At 44.1% G+C, this 22,843-nt stretch overlaps 1 protein-coding gene across 3 annotated transcripts in view; it reads right to left on the reverse strand.

The window, feature by feature from the left end:
• Positions 1-22,843, reverse strand: part of MINDY4 (MINDY lysine 48 deubiquitinase 4) — a 119,199-nt gene that overhangs the window by 51,063 nt on the left and 45,293 nt on the right. For all 3 annotated transcript variants that reach the window (XM_081287193.1, XM_081287191.1, XM_081287192.1), the window contains one exon: positions 5,411-5,469. In XM_081287193.1, coding sequence (XP_081143319.1) covers positions 5,411-5,469 — 59 coding nt within the window. The remainder of the gene's footprint in view (positions 1-5,410; positions 5,470-22,843) is intronic.

A 22,843-nucleotide genomic window follows, 5' to 3' on the forward strand; every position in this document is an offset into this window, starting at 1 on the left:
CCATCCTAGGTTCCTACCTGTCCTGGATCTCCTGACAGAAGAGATGCTAAACCAGATTTCAGATATAATCCTCTTACAGCTGGAGCAATGGAGGCCCTGAGAGCCTCCGCCAAAGTCTTCAGCAGCACCAGCCTGTAAATTTCTAGCTGGGTGAGCCCCCCCCCCCCGCCCCAAAAAACTGGCCCTTCTAATACTGCCACTGTATTTACCAGAGCACTCAGATAGGGGACCCAGGGAGAAACCATCCCAAGGCAAGTGTGCTGGTGAAGCTGAGCAGGGCAGATCTGAGCAGGGTGCATTCCTGGGGGCCACCAAGGCTAGGCACTGTGAATGCGGTCCCCTACACATGCAGCTAGAGTGGGCCTATTGTGGAGTGGGGGGTGTCAACAGGTCAATATCCCCAGGACACATAGCTTATATCTTCCTCTATAGCCTCCTTATTTCCCGTAGGGGAGAATTAGCCATAGCACAAGGCAAATGCCTGACACTCGGTGAATTAGGAGACAGATTCTACCTTTGGGCTGAAAAAAAAAGTTGTCTGGGTAGGGCACTGTGTCACACACCTGTCATCCCAGCAGCTTGGGAGGCTGAGACGGGAGATCGTGAGTTCAAAGCCAGCCTCAGCAAAAGGAAGGTGCTAAGCAACTCTGTGAGACCCTGACTCTAAATAAAATACAAAATAGGGCTGGGGATGTAGCTCAGTGGTCGAATGCCCCTGAGTTCAATCCCTGGTACAGCCCTTCCAAAAAAAGTCTGGAATTTACATAAGAAGATGAATTTAAATGAGAAGCCATCTTAATGGGAATCTCTGTAAAAGGTATCCTGTGACCATAGCTTTTTTATTCTCTCTCTTTTTTTTTTTTTTTTTGGCCGTGCTGGGGATAAGCTCAGGGCCTCACACGTGCTAGGCAAGTGCTTTTACTACTGAGCCACAACCCCAACCCCTGTGTGACCATAGCTTTATAAAAGGAACTTGAAATAATAAAGAACAGATGTCTTCATTTCACCCAGCCACAGAAATGGCTCTTAACAACATGGTGTCTGGTGGAGAAAGTCAGAGACCCAGCAAGGCACACAATACCATGTAGCTATAGTGCCACACACGTGTGAGAACACACACACAAGTGAAAAAGACACAGGCAAAGCCTCAGCAATGGTCGCTCCTGGAGGAAGAAGTTCCAGAGACGGCGGTTGGTGAAGATAAAGAGAGATCAGCAGGAAGAAAGGAAGAGGGAGAAGGGAGACGGATGGGCAGAATTTTGCAGAGGTTGACATGGAGACCATTGGCTGGAAGAACAGAGATCTGCAATTAATTCCACCCTGGGAACCTGGGGCCCCAGACAAGGGGCAGAGTAACCTTAGTGACTGCCAGGCCCAGAAGGTCTCCTGGTGGTGACCGGGCCAGGCTGCTTCCTGATGGCACAGAAGCGGCAGAAGTGGCGGTATGTAAGCCTATTTGGAGGCCTCTGTTTAGTCTGGGGTTGTCAGGGAGGAGGCCCAGTCTGAAACACGCTCTCCCTAGGCTAAGAGTGGTCCGGGGTGGAGGCTGGGAGCCCAGGGAAGCCGGCTCCATGAAGCACAGGCAGGAGGGGGCAGGCAGCCTCCGTTGGTTGGCTTCTACGGGGAGGAACTGGCCCAGTCCAGGGAGCGGGTTCAGGACCACATAGAAGGCCTCAGGCCCAGATGTGGCGAGACCGCTGTGCAAGGGAAAAACAAAGCGCTCCGGAATGACATGTTGGCCAAGCCGACTGAACCAGCTGCAAATGCCAGTGGTTTGCGAATGCTATTTTTAAGGTTCTCATATAAATGTCTGGTGGAAAAGGAAAGAAGCAAGGGTTTTTGTTTTCCCATATCAACGTTTTATCTACCCATCGGAGGAATAAAAATGAAAAATAAAAATTTTTTGTGTGTATGTGTATACTTAGATATATGTATATATATGATATATATATATGTACATATACGCACATATATATGGTATTTCAAGTAGGAGTCAAAGATACCAAGGAGAAAGATGCTCATCCTTTGGATTCTACAGAGACAATGGGCTATGTAGCTCTTTTCCTATATGAGCAATTTGAATGTGACATCTATATTAGCGGGTCAAGATATGTTCTAGAAGCATCCAACATCAGAAACTCAGCCATCTGACAGACTCTGGTTTTGATAAAGGACCCCATCGCCCTCCACCAGTGCCCCAGGCTGAAACTGCAACTCTCTCCCACCCGGCGTTGCTCCTGCCTCTGGATTTTTCTGCCTCCGGAATGTCTTGTGTGTGTCCTCCACCTTCCTTCCTCCAATGCTGCGGGAATCAGTGTCTCAGGTGCTTCTCGGATGACTCTGTGAGGGACAGAGGAGGTACAGAGACGAAGAAGTACCACCCCTACCCAGAGGGAGACAGTGCCAAATTGTAACCTAACAGGGTTAAGTGCAGAAATAGGAATGAGTGCAAGGTTTCAGGGGCGAGACAATGAATTCTGCCATAAAGGGTCAAAGAGTCCCATAGAGATGGTATTTGAACAGACCCCTGAAATACCCAGAGGTCTTCCCAGAAAGAATAGGGGCCTTATCACATCTCTGGACTATCCCAAGAGCCCTTCTCAAGTCTCCAGTGTGCGGTTTCTTACCCTAAAATCCATCCTATATCTAAATTAGATAGAGCCCTAAAGGCACAGCACAGATGTTCAAGGACTCCTTCCTGCCCAGCAAATTCCCGTGCACCCCTTTAGCACAGCAACAGTCCTCTCTGCCTCCCCAGTCTTCTCCAGCCTCATCCCTATCAACCACCCACTTCCCTCCAGGTCACTCTCTCCCAGCCATTCATTCATTTTCTCTCTCTCTCTCTCTCTCTCTCTCTCTCTCTCTGTCTGTCTCTCTCTCTCTCTGTCTCTCTCTCTTTCTCTCTCTCTTTCTCTCTCTCTCCCCCAAAAGCTATTGCCCATGCGGTTCCTGCCCCATGCCTATGTGGCAAGACCTTGCCCATCCTTTAAGTTCAATCTAAATGCCACCTCACTATGGAAACTTCCAGAACCCACCACAGGACTTGGCTTCCATGTTGGCTGAGGCAGCCGAGCACACGGTTCATGTGCTTCATGCGCTGCTGTGAGAAGACACCTCTCCTCCTTGGTCCCACCCAACTCTGTCTTCCAAGAAGGCATGGTGTCCTTCGCTCAGCTGGTTCTGCCCTCAGTGGAGCCTCGCCCACACCCTGGCAGGCAGGAGTTGCTAACAAAATTTTACTGAATTGAACCACAGAAAAATGCATCAGGGTGGGGAAGGGGATGCCATGCCGGTAACCAAATTTAACACTTTTTTTCTACACCACTGTGGCAACCCCTTCCCCCAAGCCAAATCTACTCTTCTGTCTCCCATAAACTCTCTTAGTGGGGCCCGGTGCAGTGGCACACCTGTATCCCAGCAGCTCGGAAGGCTGAGGATCACAAGTTCAAAACCAGCCTCAGCAACTTGGTAAGACCTTGTCTCAAAATAAAAAATAAAAAGAGCTAGGGATGTGGCTGGCTCACTGTTAATACCCCTGGGTTCAATCCCTAGTACTTAAAAAAAAAAATCCACCAACTGTCTTAGTGATGGGGTCCACTGGTCTCTTTCCCTTTTCCTTTCCTACACCTCTAGCTGAGTCAGTAGCCGAGGGTGTCTGCCTGTCTCAGGAAACACGTGCACACACACACTCACACTTCAAACACCTGGCTTCTAAGAATGCTAAAGGCCTTCCTTCCAATAGATGCTCTCTGGGTTCTGAAGGCCAGAAGCTGCTGTGCTTTGTGTCCAAACACGAGTGGCTTTCACCGGAAAATCTTCAAGTACAGCACCTCCCAGAAGGCTTTGAATGCCAGGGCTTCCTGTCTCCATCCTTCACTCTGCACAGCCAGGTTCAGAAACGTGCCCTTCCTGGGTAGGGCCCAGTGATCCCCACCAGCCATTTCTGGTGATTAAAACTCAGAGGCTCCGTTACCTCTGAAGGGAGTTAAGCAGAATAAACAAAGCCCTGCCTGCACAGTTCAGAGGCCTGCCCCTGGCTTTCAACTTGATCAAAGCAGACTGTCAGGCGCACGTCTCACACAAGGAACTTCTGACGGGGGTATTGCTCTCTTCCTGCAGCTTAAAAGGGAATGCTTAAAAAATGGAGAAGAAAAGCATGTGAGAACAGCTTTCGTCAGCCAGAATGGCCCAGTAGGTAACCGGCTGGCTTCCAGGAGGGGAGCAAGCGGCGACAGCACAGGAGTCCATCCCTTCCCGTCCAGTCCTTGGCCCGTTGTCCTTAGTTCTACAGTGGCTTTTGCCAAGCCCTCAGTCTTGGAGGGTACAGAATTGCAGAGAGAGAAAAAAATTGCTTCAAAACTAGAGTGGAAAAAAACGTTCCCTATCTTGATCTCAGAGGGCAGTTGCACAGATGTATCCTCACGAGAAATGCCCAGGGTTGAATGCTGAGGGTGTGTGCACCTTATACACTTGGGTATTTGTATTCCACAGCTCAATAGTACGTCTATAAACTTTTTAGTGCATTATAGGTATACGCAAGAGTGGGGTTTATTTTGACATGATCACAAATGCATATAACACAGCTTTTTCCATTTCAATCCCCAGGACTACCTCTTTTCCTCTCTCCTCCCTCCCTCTGTTCCCTTCATCTCCTCTATAGTCTTCCTCCTATTTATTTATTTTATTTATTTTTGGTACTAGGAATGGAACCCAGGGGTGCTTTACCCCTGAGCCACATCCCCAGCTCTTTTATTTTTTATTTCGAGACAGGGTCTTGCCAAGTTGCTTAGGGCCTCACAAAGTTGCTAAGGCTGGCTTTGAACTCATAATTCTCCTGCCTTAGCCTCCCACACCACTGGGATTACAGGTGTGCGCCACCACACCAGGCACTTCTATTGAAATTGATGCCTTCTTGTTACATGTAAAATTGGGATGCATTGAGGTATCTTTGTGCATGCGCCTAGGATAATTTGGTCCATTTCATTCCCTCGTTCTTCCCCTTTCCCTCTCCATCTCCCTCCCCCTTGTTTATAAATTTTTAAAAAGGATGAACCTCTCCAGGCAGAGCAATACTCATATTTTAACCATGAACTATCTTCTGAAAACCTCAGTAGGTTCTGAATGGTCTGAAAAGAAACTACAAATGCAGAAGGGGCTCCCCTGGTCCCCAACCCCAGCCTGCACCCAGAAGTGACCAGCTTTCCCAAAAGGATTTCTCCAGGAGAGAAAGTCAGTAGCCAAAGAAGACATCAACAGAGAGGAGAGAAGCCTACCCCTGCTTCCTGAGGCCAGGTGACATGACAGGGGCCCCCGCCCCAGCCAGGAGAGAGCACCTACCACCCACCACCCCAGGCAGAGCAATCAGAGAGGACTCTGATGGGTACAGCAGAGAGGCACTGGCCACACCTACCAAGCTGCAGGGCACCCAAGTCATCATCCACCTTGTCAGACGCCAGAGGTTGATTTTTCCTGGAAAATAGAAAAGGTCAATGTGCTGGGGAGTGACAGAGAAATGCAAACAGTAGAGGAGTCTGGAAGGAATGCTGGTGGGAGTCCATTGGGGGGGGGGGTTCTTTCCAGCACTGGCCCGGTCACCCAGAGTGTGGCTTCCCCTCTCTCAGCACAGGCTTCACGTGCATGACACCACCAAATGGCCTCCAAGGTGCCTGTCAATGCTGTGTTCTCACAAAGAGGCACCCACACCAGCCGACATAGGACAGTCAGCTCCATTGTTTGACACCTGCCAAGCCCTGAATGCCAACACATTTCACTGATGTCACTATGATACTGCAGGGAGACACACAAAGAGATCAAGTTCTTGTAATCATTGCACAGACTTTTTTCATCTAATCTCTATGAGCTTTTTGTTTGTTTTCTCTCCCCGAGTGTCCTTGCAAAGTCTTCAGTTGCCATGTATGAGACCTCTGAGATGTACCAACACGTTTAAAGGAACCTGCCCTGTATCTATCCCCCTGTTATCTGAAAATTTGACCTGTGATTCTGCTTTGTAAATTTGATTCTATACCTGTTGCTTCCTTAACATGGTCCACCTGTATGGTCGCTCCCTTAGATTATTTTTGTCCTGGAGCATGCATCCATCTACACTAAAGGAAAATAATTTTTTTAAAGACTCCATTAAAAATAACAACATTACATCATTACATCACTCTCTGAAAGCCATTCACTATGTTTCAAAATGACGGCTCTTTTGAACGTGGCATTGAAATATTTCTTCCTCTAACATCCGTGCCGGGTAAGAGATGATTGAAGTAACAATCGGAGTCTTGCCACAGTACACTCTATTGAACCGGTTTCCTCCTGAAGATGTATGGAGGGTGTGAATGGAAGACCACAGAGGACGTCCAGTCCTCAACCCGTGAGCACGTGCTGCTTTGGACTCCTGCTTTCTTGGGCTGCTTTTAACCCGGGCCACCTCCCTCCCGGGCAGCCCCACCCTCCACTAGACCTCGCCACTTAGCCCAGCCATTTTCCTCCCTTAAAACCCCAAATCCCCTCAGTCCAACACCTCCAGGAATCTACAGGTGCTCTTGATGGGGTGTGGGAGGAGGATGAGCTGGAAAGAGGGGTTAAGGCATGGAGGAGTGGGGGCGTGGGGGAGGGAGCCCATGGCCACGGGGAAGAACTGGGCTGCACGTGACCAGAAGCCTCTGCACCACGCTTGGCTGGGGAACCTGAGCCCCCTGACCTGTCCCTTCAGAATGGTCTCATCTGGAGACTAAGGCAAGGCACCATCCCCTTGCTGTGCCTCAGTGTCCCTGTCAGAAAAGTGAGCACAGAGGCAACAGCACTAGATGTCCTCCAATATAGGCAGGGGACAACAGGAGCAAAGCCTGCTCACGTACACCCCACGTCCACCAGCATCTCCCTCAAACCCACCGATGCTCTCAGCCTCTCCATCTCTCACCCGGATTATCTTCACCTTGCTGCTCTTCTGCTCATGAGTGTGGCTCTACCCTCAGCCCCCCAGGGCTCCACTGGTCATCTTTCTACGAAGCACGTCTGACCACGACACTGCAGCCTGGCTGCAATGCTCCAAGGGTTCCCCATCATCGCCACCATTGCCATCAACAATGATGATTATATTTATTAAGAAAATAAGAACAACAACAAATCCCTTCTGGCTCCCTTCACCATTCCAGGCACTCTGCTAAGTGCTTTGCAAACCTCAGAATTCACCTCCTTCTCAGAACAGCTTGACGAAGCAGATATTTCAGCGTCTCACAGAGATTTAGTAATTTTTCCAGGATTACATAGATAGCAAATTAATGGCAGCACAGGTGTAAACTCAAACAATGACTCCTAAGATAATGGCAATAACTACCACACATACAGTTTCCTTGTAAAATAAAACCCGGTCCATGAGGGTATCCTCCAAGGCTCTCCATGACCCGGCCACCTACTGCCCAGCCTCATCGCCCTCTGGGCCACTCTACTCTACCTGCTTTTCTTCTATGCTGAATATCTGAGCCCAGGCCCCTATACCTTTCCATAAGCTGCTCACTCCATGTAGAATGTCCTTGACAAGCTCATACTAATCCCCTAAAGCCTACCTGGAATGTTCCCTCCTTCCTTCTCAACTCCAAAGCATGTCGAGACTCATTTCTTCACTCACCCTCCCAGTATCTGTGTGGGGTTATCAGGCAGGCTTATCTCCCCACCCAGGGGAGACCCAGAGGTGTACCATGAACAGACATAAGCTGCCCAGGACCAGGACGTGGTGTGGTGGGCTGGCCCCCAAGGATACACACGTCCTAATCCCCATAGCCTGCACATGTCACATGGCAAAAGCCATTTTGCAAATGGGATTGTGGAGGATCTTGTGATGGGGAGGTAGGTCATCCTGGATTCTCCAGGAGGGACCTATGGAGTCCTGAAGACCCATATAAGAAAAAGGCAGAAGATTGACACAGAAGAGGAGGAGACGTGATGATAATAGGAGAGACAGGAGTGTTGTGCTTTGCAGGCAAAGGAACTGGCCACAGGCAGAAGAGGACAGGCAGGTGCCAGGGGTGAGAAGGCTCCAGCGCAGCCAGACTGCCAGCTCCTTCATCCCGTGGAACCCATCTCAGACATCAGCCTCTGGAACTGTGAGATAATAAATTCTAGTGTAAAGTCACTGGTAATCTGCTACAGCAACGAGGAGAAAGTAAAACCCCTGGTAAGAATTGTCACCAAGGAGGAAGAAAGAACTCTCATGGTCTCCCAGGTCCCGGGGGTCCAGCTTGTGGCCAGTGTTCCATGAATGCGTGTTGAATGCCCGAGTGACTCTCACAGAAGCTTGATGACTTACACAAGTTCTCACGACTCAGAAGTGACAGAGCCAGGACCCTGGGTCAGGCCGCTGGCTTCAAATATTCCACTTTCCTCTCTCCTCCTATTTGCATGTCTTTCTCCTGCCCAGAAGCTTCCATGGGATAAAATGCAACCATCCCTACTGTTCCCTGGGCTCCTGAAGGCAGGCAGGTGGCCCTGAGCCATGATGGAGAGGGTGGGGATGATGTTCCCAGCGCAGAGGGAACAGCGGGGCCTCTCCCTGGTCACAAGACTTCCACCCAGAGGGCCATCCATCAGCTGTGAGGGCAGCTTAGAAGCTTTGTGCCTGTTTCCCATAGAGCTCCCCGGAGGGGCCTTCAAGTGACATTTACCCATGGAGACTATGCTTATTGTTCTTTTCATGTGTCCCTTTGTGGTGTCAGCTTTGAGTTTAGAAGGTCAGTTTAAAAGCATGTTCTTGCCTTTGAGTGAACACTATTATGAACAACAATGACAAAAAGAATCAAGGGGTTCAAATGTACTTTCAAAGTGTAATTGTGCAGACGGCCCAGAGATGTGTGTCAAAGTGTGTGTCTAAAAAGTCCCCGGGGCCCAGGCAGCAGACACCCTGCTCTGTCTGAGGTCTCCGCCTCCGACTCCAGTTCCTCTCTGTGCCCCATAGAAGCCGGGGCCAGGGCAGCGTGTTCAGGCCTACACAGGATCAGGACTCAATTCCTGAGTGACTAAGTTCTTGCCTGAATAAAAAGTGCCACTAGGAGAAGTGGGTTCTTGTCCCTGCTCTCCCCACTCTACATGGCCTTGAGCAAGTCACTTACCCTCTGTGGGTTTCAGGTTCTCGGGTAGTACCATGGGCGAAGCCTGAGGTCTCTACTCACCATGGAACACAGGGACTCTGAAGGACTGGCGTGCCCTGGTCACGGTCTTGTGGAAGGTCTTTCAAGCCCTTGTCTCCTGACAGGCTCCGCAGGAGTCTACCAGCTCGTAACATGACACAGACAGGAGGAAGGGCCCCGTTCCTCTGCGTTCGGCACTGGGCACATGGGTGAGTTAGTTATGGGTTACAAAAGAAAGCTGACTCCTTAGAATTAAGATATTGATCACTTACTATCAAATTCGATTCAGTATCAGAACCCAGTGTCAATGGAGTTCAAATGGCTCTCCACCTGTGTGACCCAAAATCTAGAATATAGGAAATCAACATAAATTTTTACCAATTCAGTGACACCCCCAGCACACCTAACCAAAGCAATGTAAAATTTTTTTTTAAAAAAATGTCCACTGAAAATGTGCTTAAATTAAAAAACCCTTAAACACGCAAGAGAACGATACACCATGAGTAAACACCAGCAGACGGCACACGGAGCTCTCGGGAAATCAAGACAATGGAACAACAATCTAAGAGACACTGTCCATTAGAGATGAGAGAAAATATTTTAAAAGGGAATGGAAATTATAAGGAATAGAGACACTATGAAAAAAAGAACAAGCAGCTTATTCAGTCCTGCCATAATTGATTTATGGGCATATAGTGATGGCAATGGATGACATGATGAATATTGAAAAAAAAATCCATGAGTCTGGAGAAGGAGGTAAGGGAGCAGAGAAGGAAATATGGAGGGAGAGTGTGAGAGACAGAGAACAGAAAAGTCCTTCTCTACAGAACACTGCCAACCACCAAATGTATAAGGAAGGATAAAATGGGAAAAGTCACCATTTTATACCAATCTAATCCTTTATGGAACAAGATCATCAACATATACCATTAGATGAAAGGTGTTTGAGGAACAAGGTATTTTGAAAGTTACGAATCACTTACTAAGTGCAAAGGGGAAATTATCTTATGACAATGAACTCATTGACCTATACCACCTTATGAGTGGTCCTACTTAATATTACCAAGAATAAAACAAAGTGACATTAGGAGCTCCTGGTGTGACATGATGGGAAGGACACAGCAGCACATACACATTGTCTCTGCCCAGAAAGTGCTTAAGGTAAACCTAGGAAGAGACAGACCTGCAAATCTAGAATATAAGCATCCTTCAGACAATAAGTTAATGCTCTTGGTAAAAAACTGAAACTATATGAGATTAAAATAGACCCGAGATACAAGTCAACTAAAATAATGGGTGAACCCTGAATGGATCCTAGATTGAAAAATAAATAAGTCTGAGAACACTTAGGGGACGTTTGGGAGGAATTTTGTTATGGGCTATGTGTTAGATGATGCTACTGAATCAACGTGAAGTTTTTTGGGTGCGACAATTATACTGAGATTGTGTAGGAGAATATTCTCGTCCACGAAAAACACATGCTGAAATATTTGCAGGTGAAATGCTATGATACCCGAATTTCACTTTCAAACGATCATCAAAAATGTGTGTATATGTAAATACATAAATACTGAAGCCCAATGTACATTTACAAGGAGTTACGGAAGGACAGATAAAGAGGATTTTGGAAAAGAAGAAGTTGAAAACACAATTGCTAAGAGTTTTCCAGACAGGAATCCTCACAGAAACTAACGGAGCCTCAATGAGACATGTAAAAATAAACACACATCTACACAAGTCATATCGAAACTACCAGAATATCAAAGAGAATGAGAAAAATCTTAGCAAAAAGGTCAATTACCTATAAACAACAATGACTTACATAACAGACCTCAGTAGCAACAATAAAGGCTGTAAACCAATGAAATAACATCATCAGCTAACTGAGAAAGCATAACAGGCAACTTGGAAATTCCCAGGCAACATATCCTTAAAAATAAGGACAGAGGGGAGACATTTGGGGGCAAAGACAAAAGAAGTTTACTTTCACAGACCTTTACCAAGTAAACTGCTACAGGGCTTAATTATTTCAGGAAGAAGGAAATTGAACTTAGAAGGAAAGCCTACAATAGGAGTAATGGTGAGAAAAGAAACTCTAGACACTTAAAAAAACCTGAATGATAATGAGATAACAATAAAAACAACAAGAATAATTACAACAGCAACTGATCCTAATCGAAATCTTAAAAATAACTGCTAAGACCCTAAAAACATAATGTATATTTTCCAAATTAGAAAAGAAAAGAAAAAATACAGACCAGTTAATCACAAGAAAGTGCTGCTAGAAAACAGTTTGGCATTCCTTCAAACAGTGTGCCAATACCAGGAGAAGGAACTAAAGAGACACTTCTCTAAAGAAACAAAAATTGCCAACAAATATGAAAAAAAAAATGTTTGACATCTCTAGCAATCAGGGAAATGCAAATCAAAACTACAGGAAGATTTCATCTTACTCCAGTCAGAATGGCAATCATCGAGAATACAAACAACAATAAATGTTGGCGATGATGTACAGGGAAAGGTACGCTCACATTGTTGGGAGAACTGCAAATTAGTTCAATTACCTATAAACAACAATGACTTACATAACCACTCTGGGAAGCAGTATGGAGATTCCTCAAAAAACTGGGAATGAAACCTTCATATGACCCAGCTATCTCACTTCTCAGTATACATTCAAAAGAACTAAATCAGCAGAGTGCCGTGACACAGCCACTTCAGTATTTATGATAGCACAAATCACAGTAGCCAAATTACAGAATCAACCCGACTGCCCATCAACAGATGAATGGATTAAGAAAATGTGGTCACTATACACAATGGAGTTTTACTCAGTCACAGAGAAGGATGAAATAATGGCATGTGGCAGTTAATGGGTGGCACTGGAGAACATCATGCTAAGTGAAATAAGCCAGATTCAGAAAATCAAGGGTCGAATGTTTTCTCTCATATGTGGAAGCTAGAGTAAAATCAAGGAAATAACAGGGAAAGGAGAAGATTGAAAATCATAAGGATACAGGAGAGATCCGTGGAGTGAGTAGAGGAAGGAGATCAGGAGGAAGAGAGGAGGGCCTGGAAAGGGAAGAAAATACAGAAGGAATTTAACAAAATCACTCTATGTGCATGTGTAAATATACCACAGTGAATTCCACCCTTATGTACATGCACAAAGCACGGATGGAAAATAAATAAATAAACAAATGAGTGAAAGGAAGATCAACAGAGTAGAAGAAGGAGAAGGGGGTGGGGGAGGACAGAAGTTAAATGGGAGCACCACGGACTGAAATGGAGTAAATCAAATCCCATGCATGTATAATTTTTTCAAAATGAACCCAATGGTATACATAGCTATAATGCTCTAATAATAAAAAAAAACTTCATAAAAAAGTTAAACATTACCATCTGATTCTGCAGTTGCACTACTAAGTATCTAGTCCCAGAGGAATGAAAATCAGGCCTCATATAAATACATGCACATAAATGTTCACAGCATGATTTGTGATAGGCAAAAGGTGGAACAACCCAAACGTCCATTGATCCATGAGTGGATAAACAAAAGTCATCTATCCATACAAGGGAATATTACCCTGCCACAAAAGGGAATGAAATAATCGATATTTGCTACAATGTGAATGAACTTCAAACGTAGTAGGCTAAGGAAAAAAAGCCAGGCACAAAAGGCCATATATTATCTGAGATGGTTCCTTCCAGGCACAAAAGGCCACATATTATCTGAGATGGTTCCTTTTCTGTGAAGCATCACAGACTGCCAGGAGTGGAGGACGGGAGGAGGGACGGGTTGACAATGCCCAACAGAGGAGAGGAAAATGTCCCAGAACTAGACAGAAGGAGCTGTTGCACAACAGGAAGAATGCACTAAATGCCACTCGCCTGTTCCTTTTGAAGTGACCAATTCAAAAGAAAAGGAAGGGAGGACAAAAGAAATAAAGAAAAAGAGTGGCGGAATGAAAGTATAAAATGTAACAGGACAAATGAATTCAAGTATATGAGTAATGATAAGACAAAAATTTTATTGGGTGTTTTTAGTTTTACACGACTTTAATATTCACTCTGGCATAATTATAAAGCATTTGCTCTTATTCGGTCCCCAGTACTTACCCCTACTCTCCCCTCGTCCCTCCCCAGTTCCTTTCCCACTACTCTATGGATCTTTCTGCTATTTACTTACTGTTGTTTTTTTTTTCTCCACTGTGTCTTGTGGATGCACAAGATGGTGAGACTCACTGTGGTGTACTCATATAGGCACACAGAGAAGTGAGGTCAGAGTCATCACACTGTTCAGCCCTATCCCTCCCCCTCCTCCCTCCCCTTCAATCCCCTCCTCTACCCCATTTATCTTCTATTTTGGTGGAATTGCCTCACACACACACACTTTACTTTTCTTTCTTTTTTCTTATTTTGGAGTAGCTTCTGCACATCAGACAGAACATTCAACTTTTGCTTTTTCAGAATCTGGCTTATTTCACCTAGCATGAAATCTCCAGTTCCATCCATTTTCCAGCAATGCCATTCATTCTTCTTTATGGCTGAGTAATACTGCATTATATATATACATCACATTGTCTTTATCCATTCATCTGTCAAAGGGCACCTAGGTTGGCTCCATAGCTTGGCCCCTCTGAATTGTGTTGCTATAAACATGAATTAATTTTGCCGTTAAAAGATGGAGATACTCAGATGAGATTTTTGCTTCTAGTTAGTTATGTGCTATTTCAAGAGACACATGACACAAAAGTGTCATTGTAAAGCCTGGGAAAGAAATATGCCACATTTTCATCAGCCACTTAGAAGCCCATATAGCTAAGTATTAAAATATTTAATTTAAATATTCAGATTAAAATATTTTTGGAATTAAAACATTAGTAAAACCTCTAGTAATTACAGAAAAAAAACAAAAGGAAATTTTCAATAGGAAAATTTAGCCACCATGAACCTCCATGCTCCTAACAGCAGAATCTTAAAACATAGAACCAAAAAGTAAGTAGAATGAACCCGTCCAATCTATGAGAATGATGGAAAATTTTAGCATGTCTCTCTCATCAAATAATAGATCAAGTAGGAAAAAAACATGAATAAAAATAAAGAATATTTGAACATCAAAATAATAAGCTTGATCCAATAAACCCAACTGTTAAATAAGACATATTCTTGACAAGTACACACAGCATACCTAGGAAAGTTGGTAATACAGCAGGCCACAAATCACATCTCTAAAAATTTCAAACTGCATTTTTTATTGTAAAGACATTTAAAAAGATGTGGCAATAAAGACAGAGCTCCTCTACACTGTCCCCAAAAGAACCTAAGTATCAGTAAATTTTAAAGAGGCAATAGTAGAAACTGGAAAACATTTCAATGCAGTCAGCATTAAAAACACACTTATTAAATCTTGTGGAAAGCAGTTGAGGTGGTAAATAGAAGGGAACACACAGCACAGTGGTGCCTGTAATTATGGAGAGTCAAAAGTGAGGAGCCAGGCCGGTGTGGTGGCACCCATCTATAATCCCAGGAGCTTAGGAGGCTGAGGCAGGAAGATTTCAAGTTCAAAGCCAGCCTTAGCAATGGTGAGGCACTGAGCAACTCAGTGAAACCCTGTCTCTAAATAAAATACAAAATAGGGCTGGGGATGTGGCTCAGTGGTTAATTGCCCCTGAGTTCAATCCCTGGTACCAAAAAAAAAATAAAAAAAAAAAAATAAGTGAGGATCCAGGCTTCCAACTCCCAAGGACAACAGGGCAAACCAAGAGAACAGAAAGGAAGGAAAAATAAACACAAGAGGAAAAAATTCTAATAATAAATAGATTCAGCAATCCTCAGAACTTGTTGTTTGAAGAGACTAATAAAGAACAAAATTTTGATGAAATTGATTACGAGAAAAGGAGGGTATGATTACTAATCTTAAGAGTGCAAGGGAAGAATAAAACCAAACATTAAAAATAGAATGTTTTCAGTAAGAAGAGAGAATATGAATAAGGTCAAACGATGCATTTGAAAATTGACAGACTGGGGATCCAACATGGCCGCCGGCGAGGAAGCAGCGATTCCAATGTCTCCACATTAACGGGATCAGAACGACCCATTGGAACAGCGGCAGTCTACCTACTGAGGAACTTCTAGCAAAATTCCGTTAAGAGGGGACCTGCCGGGAATTGGTAGGTTTATTAGAAGTGTCAGTTTGTCCCAGACAAGTGGATCTTGGCCGGCCACGCGGGCGCGGAGGTCCAGTGCCGCAGCCACCAGCCGCTTCTGCAAGCGGCCAGCGGCCCAGAGTGGCGCGGCCTGCCCGAACCCGCAGACAGCACCCGCCATCCTGCCGTCCCGGGGAGGCCCTGCTCTCGCTCTGCGAACGGCCACCACGCCTGCCAGGCTCGTAGCCACGCGGCCGCAGCTGCCCGGCTCTACAGGCGGCCCCCCGGCGGGTGCAGAGTTACAATCCCGCAGCCACCAGCCACTTCAGAAAGCGGTCGGCGGCCCCGAGCGGCGCGGCCTGCCCAAACCCGCAGACGGCACCCGCCATCCCACCGTCCGGGAGGCCCCGCTCTCGCTCAGCGAACGGCCACCCTACCCGCCCGGATCTTAGCCATGCGGCCGCAGCTGCCCGGCTCTACAGGCAGCCCCCGGTGGCCCGGTGCGGCGAGAAGTGTCCCCGCCTGGCCCAGCAGACAGCCCGTGCCCTCCCGGCTCTACTAACAGCCCCGCCCACCCGGCGAACGGCTCCCCCCCCCCCCAGACAGCGTGAAGGGAATCTAACCAACCCTTTACAAAATAGCGAACTGGGAACTAAAACCAGAGATTGTGTCAGACCAGAGACAAGCCAGTTCCACCCCTCCCTTCGGACACTCCGGCAAGGAGCCAGGGGCCCGCCATAGCAGAGAGGGGAAGTCACCAAAGTTCGGCCAAAGAGATTCCTTCCCAGCAGAATCTACTTTAGCAGGTGTGTGACTCCCACCCACACCAGATACAAACAACCAGGAAACTTCAAAATCTCTCCGTAGGCGTGACTGTAAGGGCCAAAGGACTCTCGACCCCCAACTCCCCCTACTGCCAGTGACGAGGGCGTGACTGTAGGGGCAGAGGGAAGCAGAGAAGACTCCCCACCCCAAATCCCCCAACCGCGAACTGAGAGGGTGTGGCGGTAGGGGCGGAGGGAAACAGAGGACACTCCAGACCCCCAACTCCTCCTACCGCCAGCAGTGTGGTTGTGACTGTAGGGGCTGAGGGAAGTAGAGGGGATCCTCGACCCCCAACTCCTATTACCACCAGCAGCGACACCAATGGTCTTAGCTGCCAGATTCCGAAGGTGTGCCCACCAAAGTGGTCCGGAAAAATTAAACAATTGACTCCCAGACCACAGCTCCACAGCACTGGGGCTTAGATGAATGACAGCGAGAGTGCTCAGTAGTTAGGGAAATAGAGCACTCGGTGGGGCTGAAAGTATAACCAAATCCTTGGGGAACTGCCTCCAGTGAGCAGGACCTGGCTGGCTGGCAGGAGGAAGGGGAGGAGGGGCCGTAGAAGTGAAATGGCTCGGACCAACAGGATTGAGAGTCTCCCAGGAACCGCCTTACAGGGATTGCTGTTGACACATTGAGGGCAAAACTCAGCCCGGAGGGCACAGCTTTGCCTACGGGAAGAGAAGAAAATGGATCTCTAAGACCTAATTTTATTTCCTATTTCATTTTAATTTTTTCTCTCCCTTTTCCCTCTCTCTCTCTCTCCTTCCAAGTTTTATTGCTCTTTCCATTCTCCTCTATGCTATCTATCTCCCTCTCCTTCTTTCTTTTCAAGAGCACCTACCTTCCCCTTCCCCCCAACTTTCATCCCAAGCATTACGTCCTCCATTTCGCGTAACTGTCTAAATACAAATAGGTGTGCGCCCTCCCCCCGCGCCTGCAAGGTAGCCGGACCTGCAACCCACAAGCAGGTCAGGCCCAGCAACCTGGGAGTGGCAGAGCCGCCCCACGTGCCTGCAAGGTAGGCGCACCTGCTACAAACCAGCAGAACAGGCCCAGCGGCCTGCCGATGTGGTAGGCACAGTGCCCCAATTGGAGGAGGAGCAGAGCCCCTGCCCGCGCCTGCAAGGGAGACTTTGCAACTATACAAGAGTAATACAAATGTATAGGGGGAAAATTCAACAACACAACAGTCTCAGTAAGAAGAAAGAAACGCGAACAGTATGAAGAGACAAGGAAAGAAAGGACCACAAGCAATGCAGGTCAACTCAATGTTAGAAGAGGTAATATCTGCAGCAGATGGAATGTCAGATAAAGAATTCAGGAGATACATGCTTCAGATGATCTGGAGTCTCAAGGAAGACATTAGACAGCAAAATCAGACAATGAAAGATCTCTTCAACAATGAAATACATAAACAAATCCAGGAAGCAAAAGATCAACTATACAGGGAGATAGAGGTTATAAAAAACAAACAAACAGAAATCCTAGAAAGGCAGGAAGCAATAAACCAACTTAAAAACTCAATTGAGAATACTACCAGCAGAGTAGAACACTTAGAAGATAGAACATCAGACAATGAAGACAAAGTATTTCAACTTGAAAAGAACATAGACAGCTCAGCAAGACTGTTAAGAAACCATGAGCAGAACATCCAAGAAATATGGGATAACATTAAAAGACCAAACTTAAGAGTCATTGGGATACAGGAAGGCACAGAGCTCCAAACCAAAGGAATGAGCAATCTATTCAATGAAATAATTTGAGAAAACTTCCCAGACTTGAAGAACAAGACAGAATCCCAAATCCTAGAAGCCTACAGGACGCCGAATGTGCATAATCATAAGAGATCCACACCTAGACACATTATAATGAAGATGCCCAACATACAGAATAAGGAGAGAATTTTAAAAGCTACAAGAGAAAGGAAGCAGATTACATTTAGGGGTAAACCAATCAGGATAACAGCTGATCTCTCAACACAGACTTTGAAAGCTAGAAGATCCTGGAATAACATATTTCAAACACTGAAAGAAAATGGGTTCCAACCAAGAATTGTGTATCGAGCAAAATTAAGCTTCAAGATGGAAGATGAAATTAAAACCTTCCACGATAAACAAAAGTTAAAAGAATTTGCAGCTAGAAAACCATCTCTCCAAAAAATCCTCAGCAAAACATTACAGGAAGAGGAAATGGAAAATAACAATGAAAACCAACAGTGGGAGGTAGGACAGTAAAGGGGGGAAAATAATCAAAGAGGAAAACAAACCATATTCAGTAACAAAAATAAACAAATATGGCTAGAAGGATAACCCATATCTCAATAATAACCCTAAATGTTAATGGCTTAAACTCACCAATTAAGAGACACAGGCTAGTAGAATGGATCACAAAACATGACCCAACAATATGCTGCCTACAGGAGACGCATTTGATAGGAAAAGATATACATAGTCTGAAGGTGAAAGGTTGGGAAAAATCATATCACTCATATGGACTTCGGAAAAAAGCAGGAGTGTCCATACTCATATCAAATAAAATAGATTTCAAGCCAAAGTTAATCAAAAGGGATAGAGAGGGACACTACATACTGCTCAAGGGAACCATACACCAAGACATAACAATCATAAATATATATGCCCCAAACAATGGTGCAGCTATGTTCATCAAACAAACTCTTCTCAAGTTCAAGAGTCTAATAGACCACCATACAATAATCATGGGAGACTTCAACACACCTCTCTCACCACTGGACAGATCTTCCAAACAAAAGTTGAATAAGGAAACTATAGAACTCAATAACACAATTAACAACCTAGACTTAATTGACATATATAGAATACAGCACCCAACATCAAGCAGTTACACTTTTTTCTCAGCAGAACATGGATCCTTCTCAAAAATAGATGATATATTATGTCACAGGGCAACTCTTAGACAATATAAAGCAGTAGAGATAATACCATGCATCTTATCTGACCATAATGGAATGAAACTGAAAATCAATGATAAAAGAAGGAAGGAAAAATCATGCATCACTTGGAGAATGAACAATAGTATACTGAATGATCAATGGGTTATAGAAGACATTAAGGAGGAAATTAAAAAATTCTTAGAGATAAATGAAAACACAGACACAACATATCGGAATCTATGGGACACATTGAAAGCAGTTCTAAGAGGAAAATTCATTGCATGGAGTTCATTCCTTAAAAAAAGAAAAAACCAACAAATAAATGATCTCATACTTCATCTCAAAATCCTAGAAAAAGAAGAGCAAAATAACAGCAAAAGAAGTAGAAGGCAAGAAATGATTAAAATCAGAGCTGAAATTAATGAAATCGAAACAAAAGAAACAATTGAAAAAATTGATAAAACTAAAAGTTGGTTCTTTGAAAAAATAAATAAGATCGACAGACCCTTAGCCATGCTAACGAAGAGAAGAAGAGAGAGAACTCAAATTACTAGCATACGGGATGAAAAAGGCAATATCACAACAGACACTTCAGAAATACAGAAGATAATCAGAAATTATTTTGAATCCTTATACTCCAATAAAATAGAAGATAGTGAAGGCATCGATAAATTTCTTAAGTCATATGATCTGCCCAGATTGAGACAGGAGGATATAGACAACCTAAACAGACCAATATCAATTGAGGAAATAGAAGAAACCATCAAAAGATTACCAACTAAGAAAAGCCCAGGACAGGATGGGTATACAGCAGAGTTTTACAAAACCTTTAAAGAGGAACTAATACCAATACTTTTCAAGCTATTTCAGGAAATAGAAAAAGAGGGAGAACTTCCAAATTCATTCTACGAGGCCAACATCACCCTGATTCCTAAACCAGACAAAGACACTTCAAAGAAAGAAAACTACAGACCTATATCTCTAATGAACCTAGATGCAAAAATCCTCAATAAAATTCTGGCGAATCGGATACAAAATCATACCAAAAAAAAATTGTACACCATGATCAAGTAGGATTCATCCCTGGGATGCAAGGCTGGTTCAATATACGGAAATCAATAAATGTTATCCACCACATCAATAGACTTAAAAATAAGAACCATATGATCATCTCGATAGATGCGGAAAAAACATTCGACAAAGTACAGCATCCCTTTTTGTTCAAAACTCTCGAAAAAATAGGGATAACAGGATAAAAAATAGGGATACCTCAACATTGTAAAAGCAATCTACGCTAAGCCCCAGGCTAGCATCATTCTAAATGGAGAAAAATTGAAGGCATTCCCTCTAAAATCTGGAACAAGACAGGGATGCCCTCTCTCACCACTTCTGTTCAAGATAGTTCTCGAAACACTGGCCAGAGCAATTAGACAGACGAAAGAAATTAAAGGCATAAAAATAGGAAAAGAAGAACTTAAATTATCACTATTTGCAGATGACATGATTCTATACCTAGCAGACCCAAAAGGGTTTACAAAGAAACTATTAGAGCTAATAAATGAATTCAGCAAAGTGGCGGGATATAAAATCAACACGCATAAATCAAAGGCATTTCTGTATATCAGCGACAAAACTTCTGAAATGGAAATGAGGACAACCACCCCATTCACAGTATCCTAAAGAAAAAAAAAATACTTGGGAATCAACCTAACAAAAGAGGTGAAAGACTTATACAATGAAAACTACAGAACCCTAAAGAGAGAAATTGAAGAAGATCTTAGAAGATGGAAAAATATACCCTGTTCATGGATAGGCAGAACTAACATCATCAAAATGGCGATATTACCAAAAGTTCTCTATAGGTTTAATGCAATGCCAATCAAAATCCCAATGGCATTTCTTGTAGAAATAGAGAAAGCAATCATGAAATTCATATGGAAAAATAAAAGACCCAGAATAGCAAAAACAATGCTAAGCAGGAAGTGTGAATCAGGTGGTATAGCGATACCAGACTTCAAACTATACTACAGAGCAATAGTAACAAAAACAGCATGGTATTGGTACCAAAACAGGCGGGTGGACCAATGGTACAGAATAGAGGACACAGAAACCAACCCACAAAACTACAACTTTCTTATATTTGATAAAGGGGCTAAAAGCATGCAATGGAGGAAGGATAGCATCTTCAACAAATGGTGCTGGGAAAACTGGAAATCCATATGCAACAAAATGAAACTGAATCCCTTTCTCTCGCCATGCACAAAAGTTAACTCAAAATGGATCAAGGAGCTTGATATCAAACCAGAGACAAGGCATCTGATAGAAGAAAAAGTTGGCTACAACCTACATACTGTGGGGTCGGGCTCCAAATTCCTCAATAGGACACCCATAGCACAAGAATTAATATCTAGAATCAACAAATGGGACTTGCTCAAACTAAAAAGTTTTTTCTCAGCAAAAGAAACAATAAGAGAGGTAAATAGGGAGCCTACATCATGGGAACAAATCTTTACTCCTCACACTTCAGATAGAGCCCTAATATCCAGAGTATATAAAGAACTCAAAAAATTAGACAATAAGATAACAAATAACCCAATCAATAAATGGGCCAAGGACCTAAACAGACACTTCTCAGAGGAGGACATACAATCAATCAACAAGTACATGAAAAAATGCTCACCATCGCTAGCAGTCAGAGAAATGCAAATCAAAACCACCCTAAGATATCATCTCACTCCAGTAAGATTGGCAGCCATTATGAAGTCAAACAACAACAAGTGCTGGCGAGGATGTGGGGAAAAGGGTACACTTGTACATTGTTGGTGGGACTGCAAATTGGTGCAACCAATTTGGAAAGCAGTATGGAGATTTCTTGGAAAGCTGGGAATGGAACCACCATTTGATCCAGCTATTCCCCTTCTGGGTCTATTCCCTAAAGACCTAAAAACAGCATGCTACAGGGACACTGCTACATCGATGTTCATAGCAGTACAATTCACAATAGCAAGACTGTGGAAGCAACCTAGATGCCCTTCAATAGACGAATGGATAAAAAAAAAATGTGGCATTTATACACAATGGAGTATTACTCTGCATTAAAAAATGATAAAATTATAGAATTTGGAGGGAAATGGATGGCATTAGAGCAGATTATGCTAAGTGAAGCTAGCCAATCCCTAAAAAACAAATGCCAAATGTCTTCTTTGATATAAGGAGAGTAACTAAGAACAGAGTAGGGAAGAAGAGCATGAGAAGATGACTAACATTAAACAGGGATGAGAGGTGGGAGGGACAGGGAGAGAGAAGGGAAATTGCTTGGAAATGGAAGGAGACCCTTAGGGTTATACAAAATTACATACAAGAGGAAGTGAGGGGAAAGGGAAAAATAATACAAGGGGGAGAAATGAATTACAGTAGAGGGGGTAGAGAGAGAAGAGGGGAGGGGAGGGGAGGGGAGGGGGGATAGTAGAGGATAGGAAAGGCAGCAGAATACAACAGACATGAGTATGTCAGTATGTAAATCAGTGGAAGTGTAACTGATGTGACTCTGCAATCTGTATACGGGGTAAAAATGGGAGTTCATAACCCACTTGAATCAAAGTGTGAAATATGATATATCAAGAACTATGTAATGTTTTGAACAACCAATAAAAAAAATTTAAAAAAAAAATAAAAAACAACAAAAAAAGAAAATGTGGTATATATATACACACAATGGAATACTCTTCCGCATTAAAAGAAAATAAAATCATGGAATTTGCAGGTAAAAAAAAAATTGACAGACTGGACCGTTTTCTAGAAGGATCATAAAGTTGATTCAAGAACAA

The sequence above is a fragment of the Spermophilus citellus genome (genome assembly GCF_964194105.1).
Source record: "Spermophilus citellus genome assembly, chromosome: 3".
NCBI lineage: Eukaryota > Metazoa > Chordata > Mammalia > Rodentia > Sciuridae > Spermophilus > Spermophilus citellus.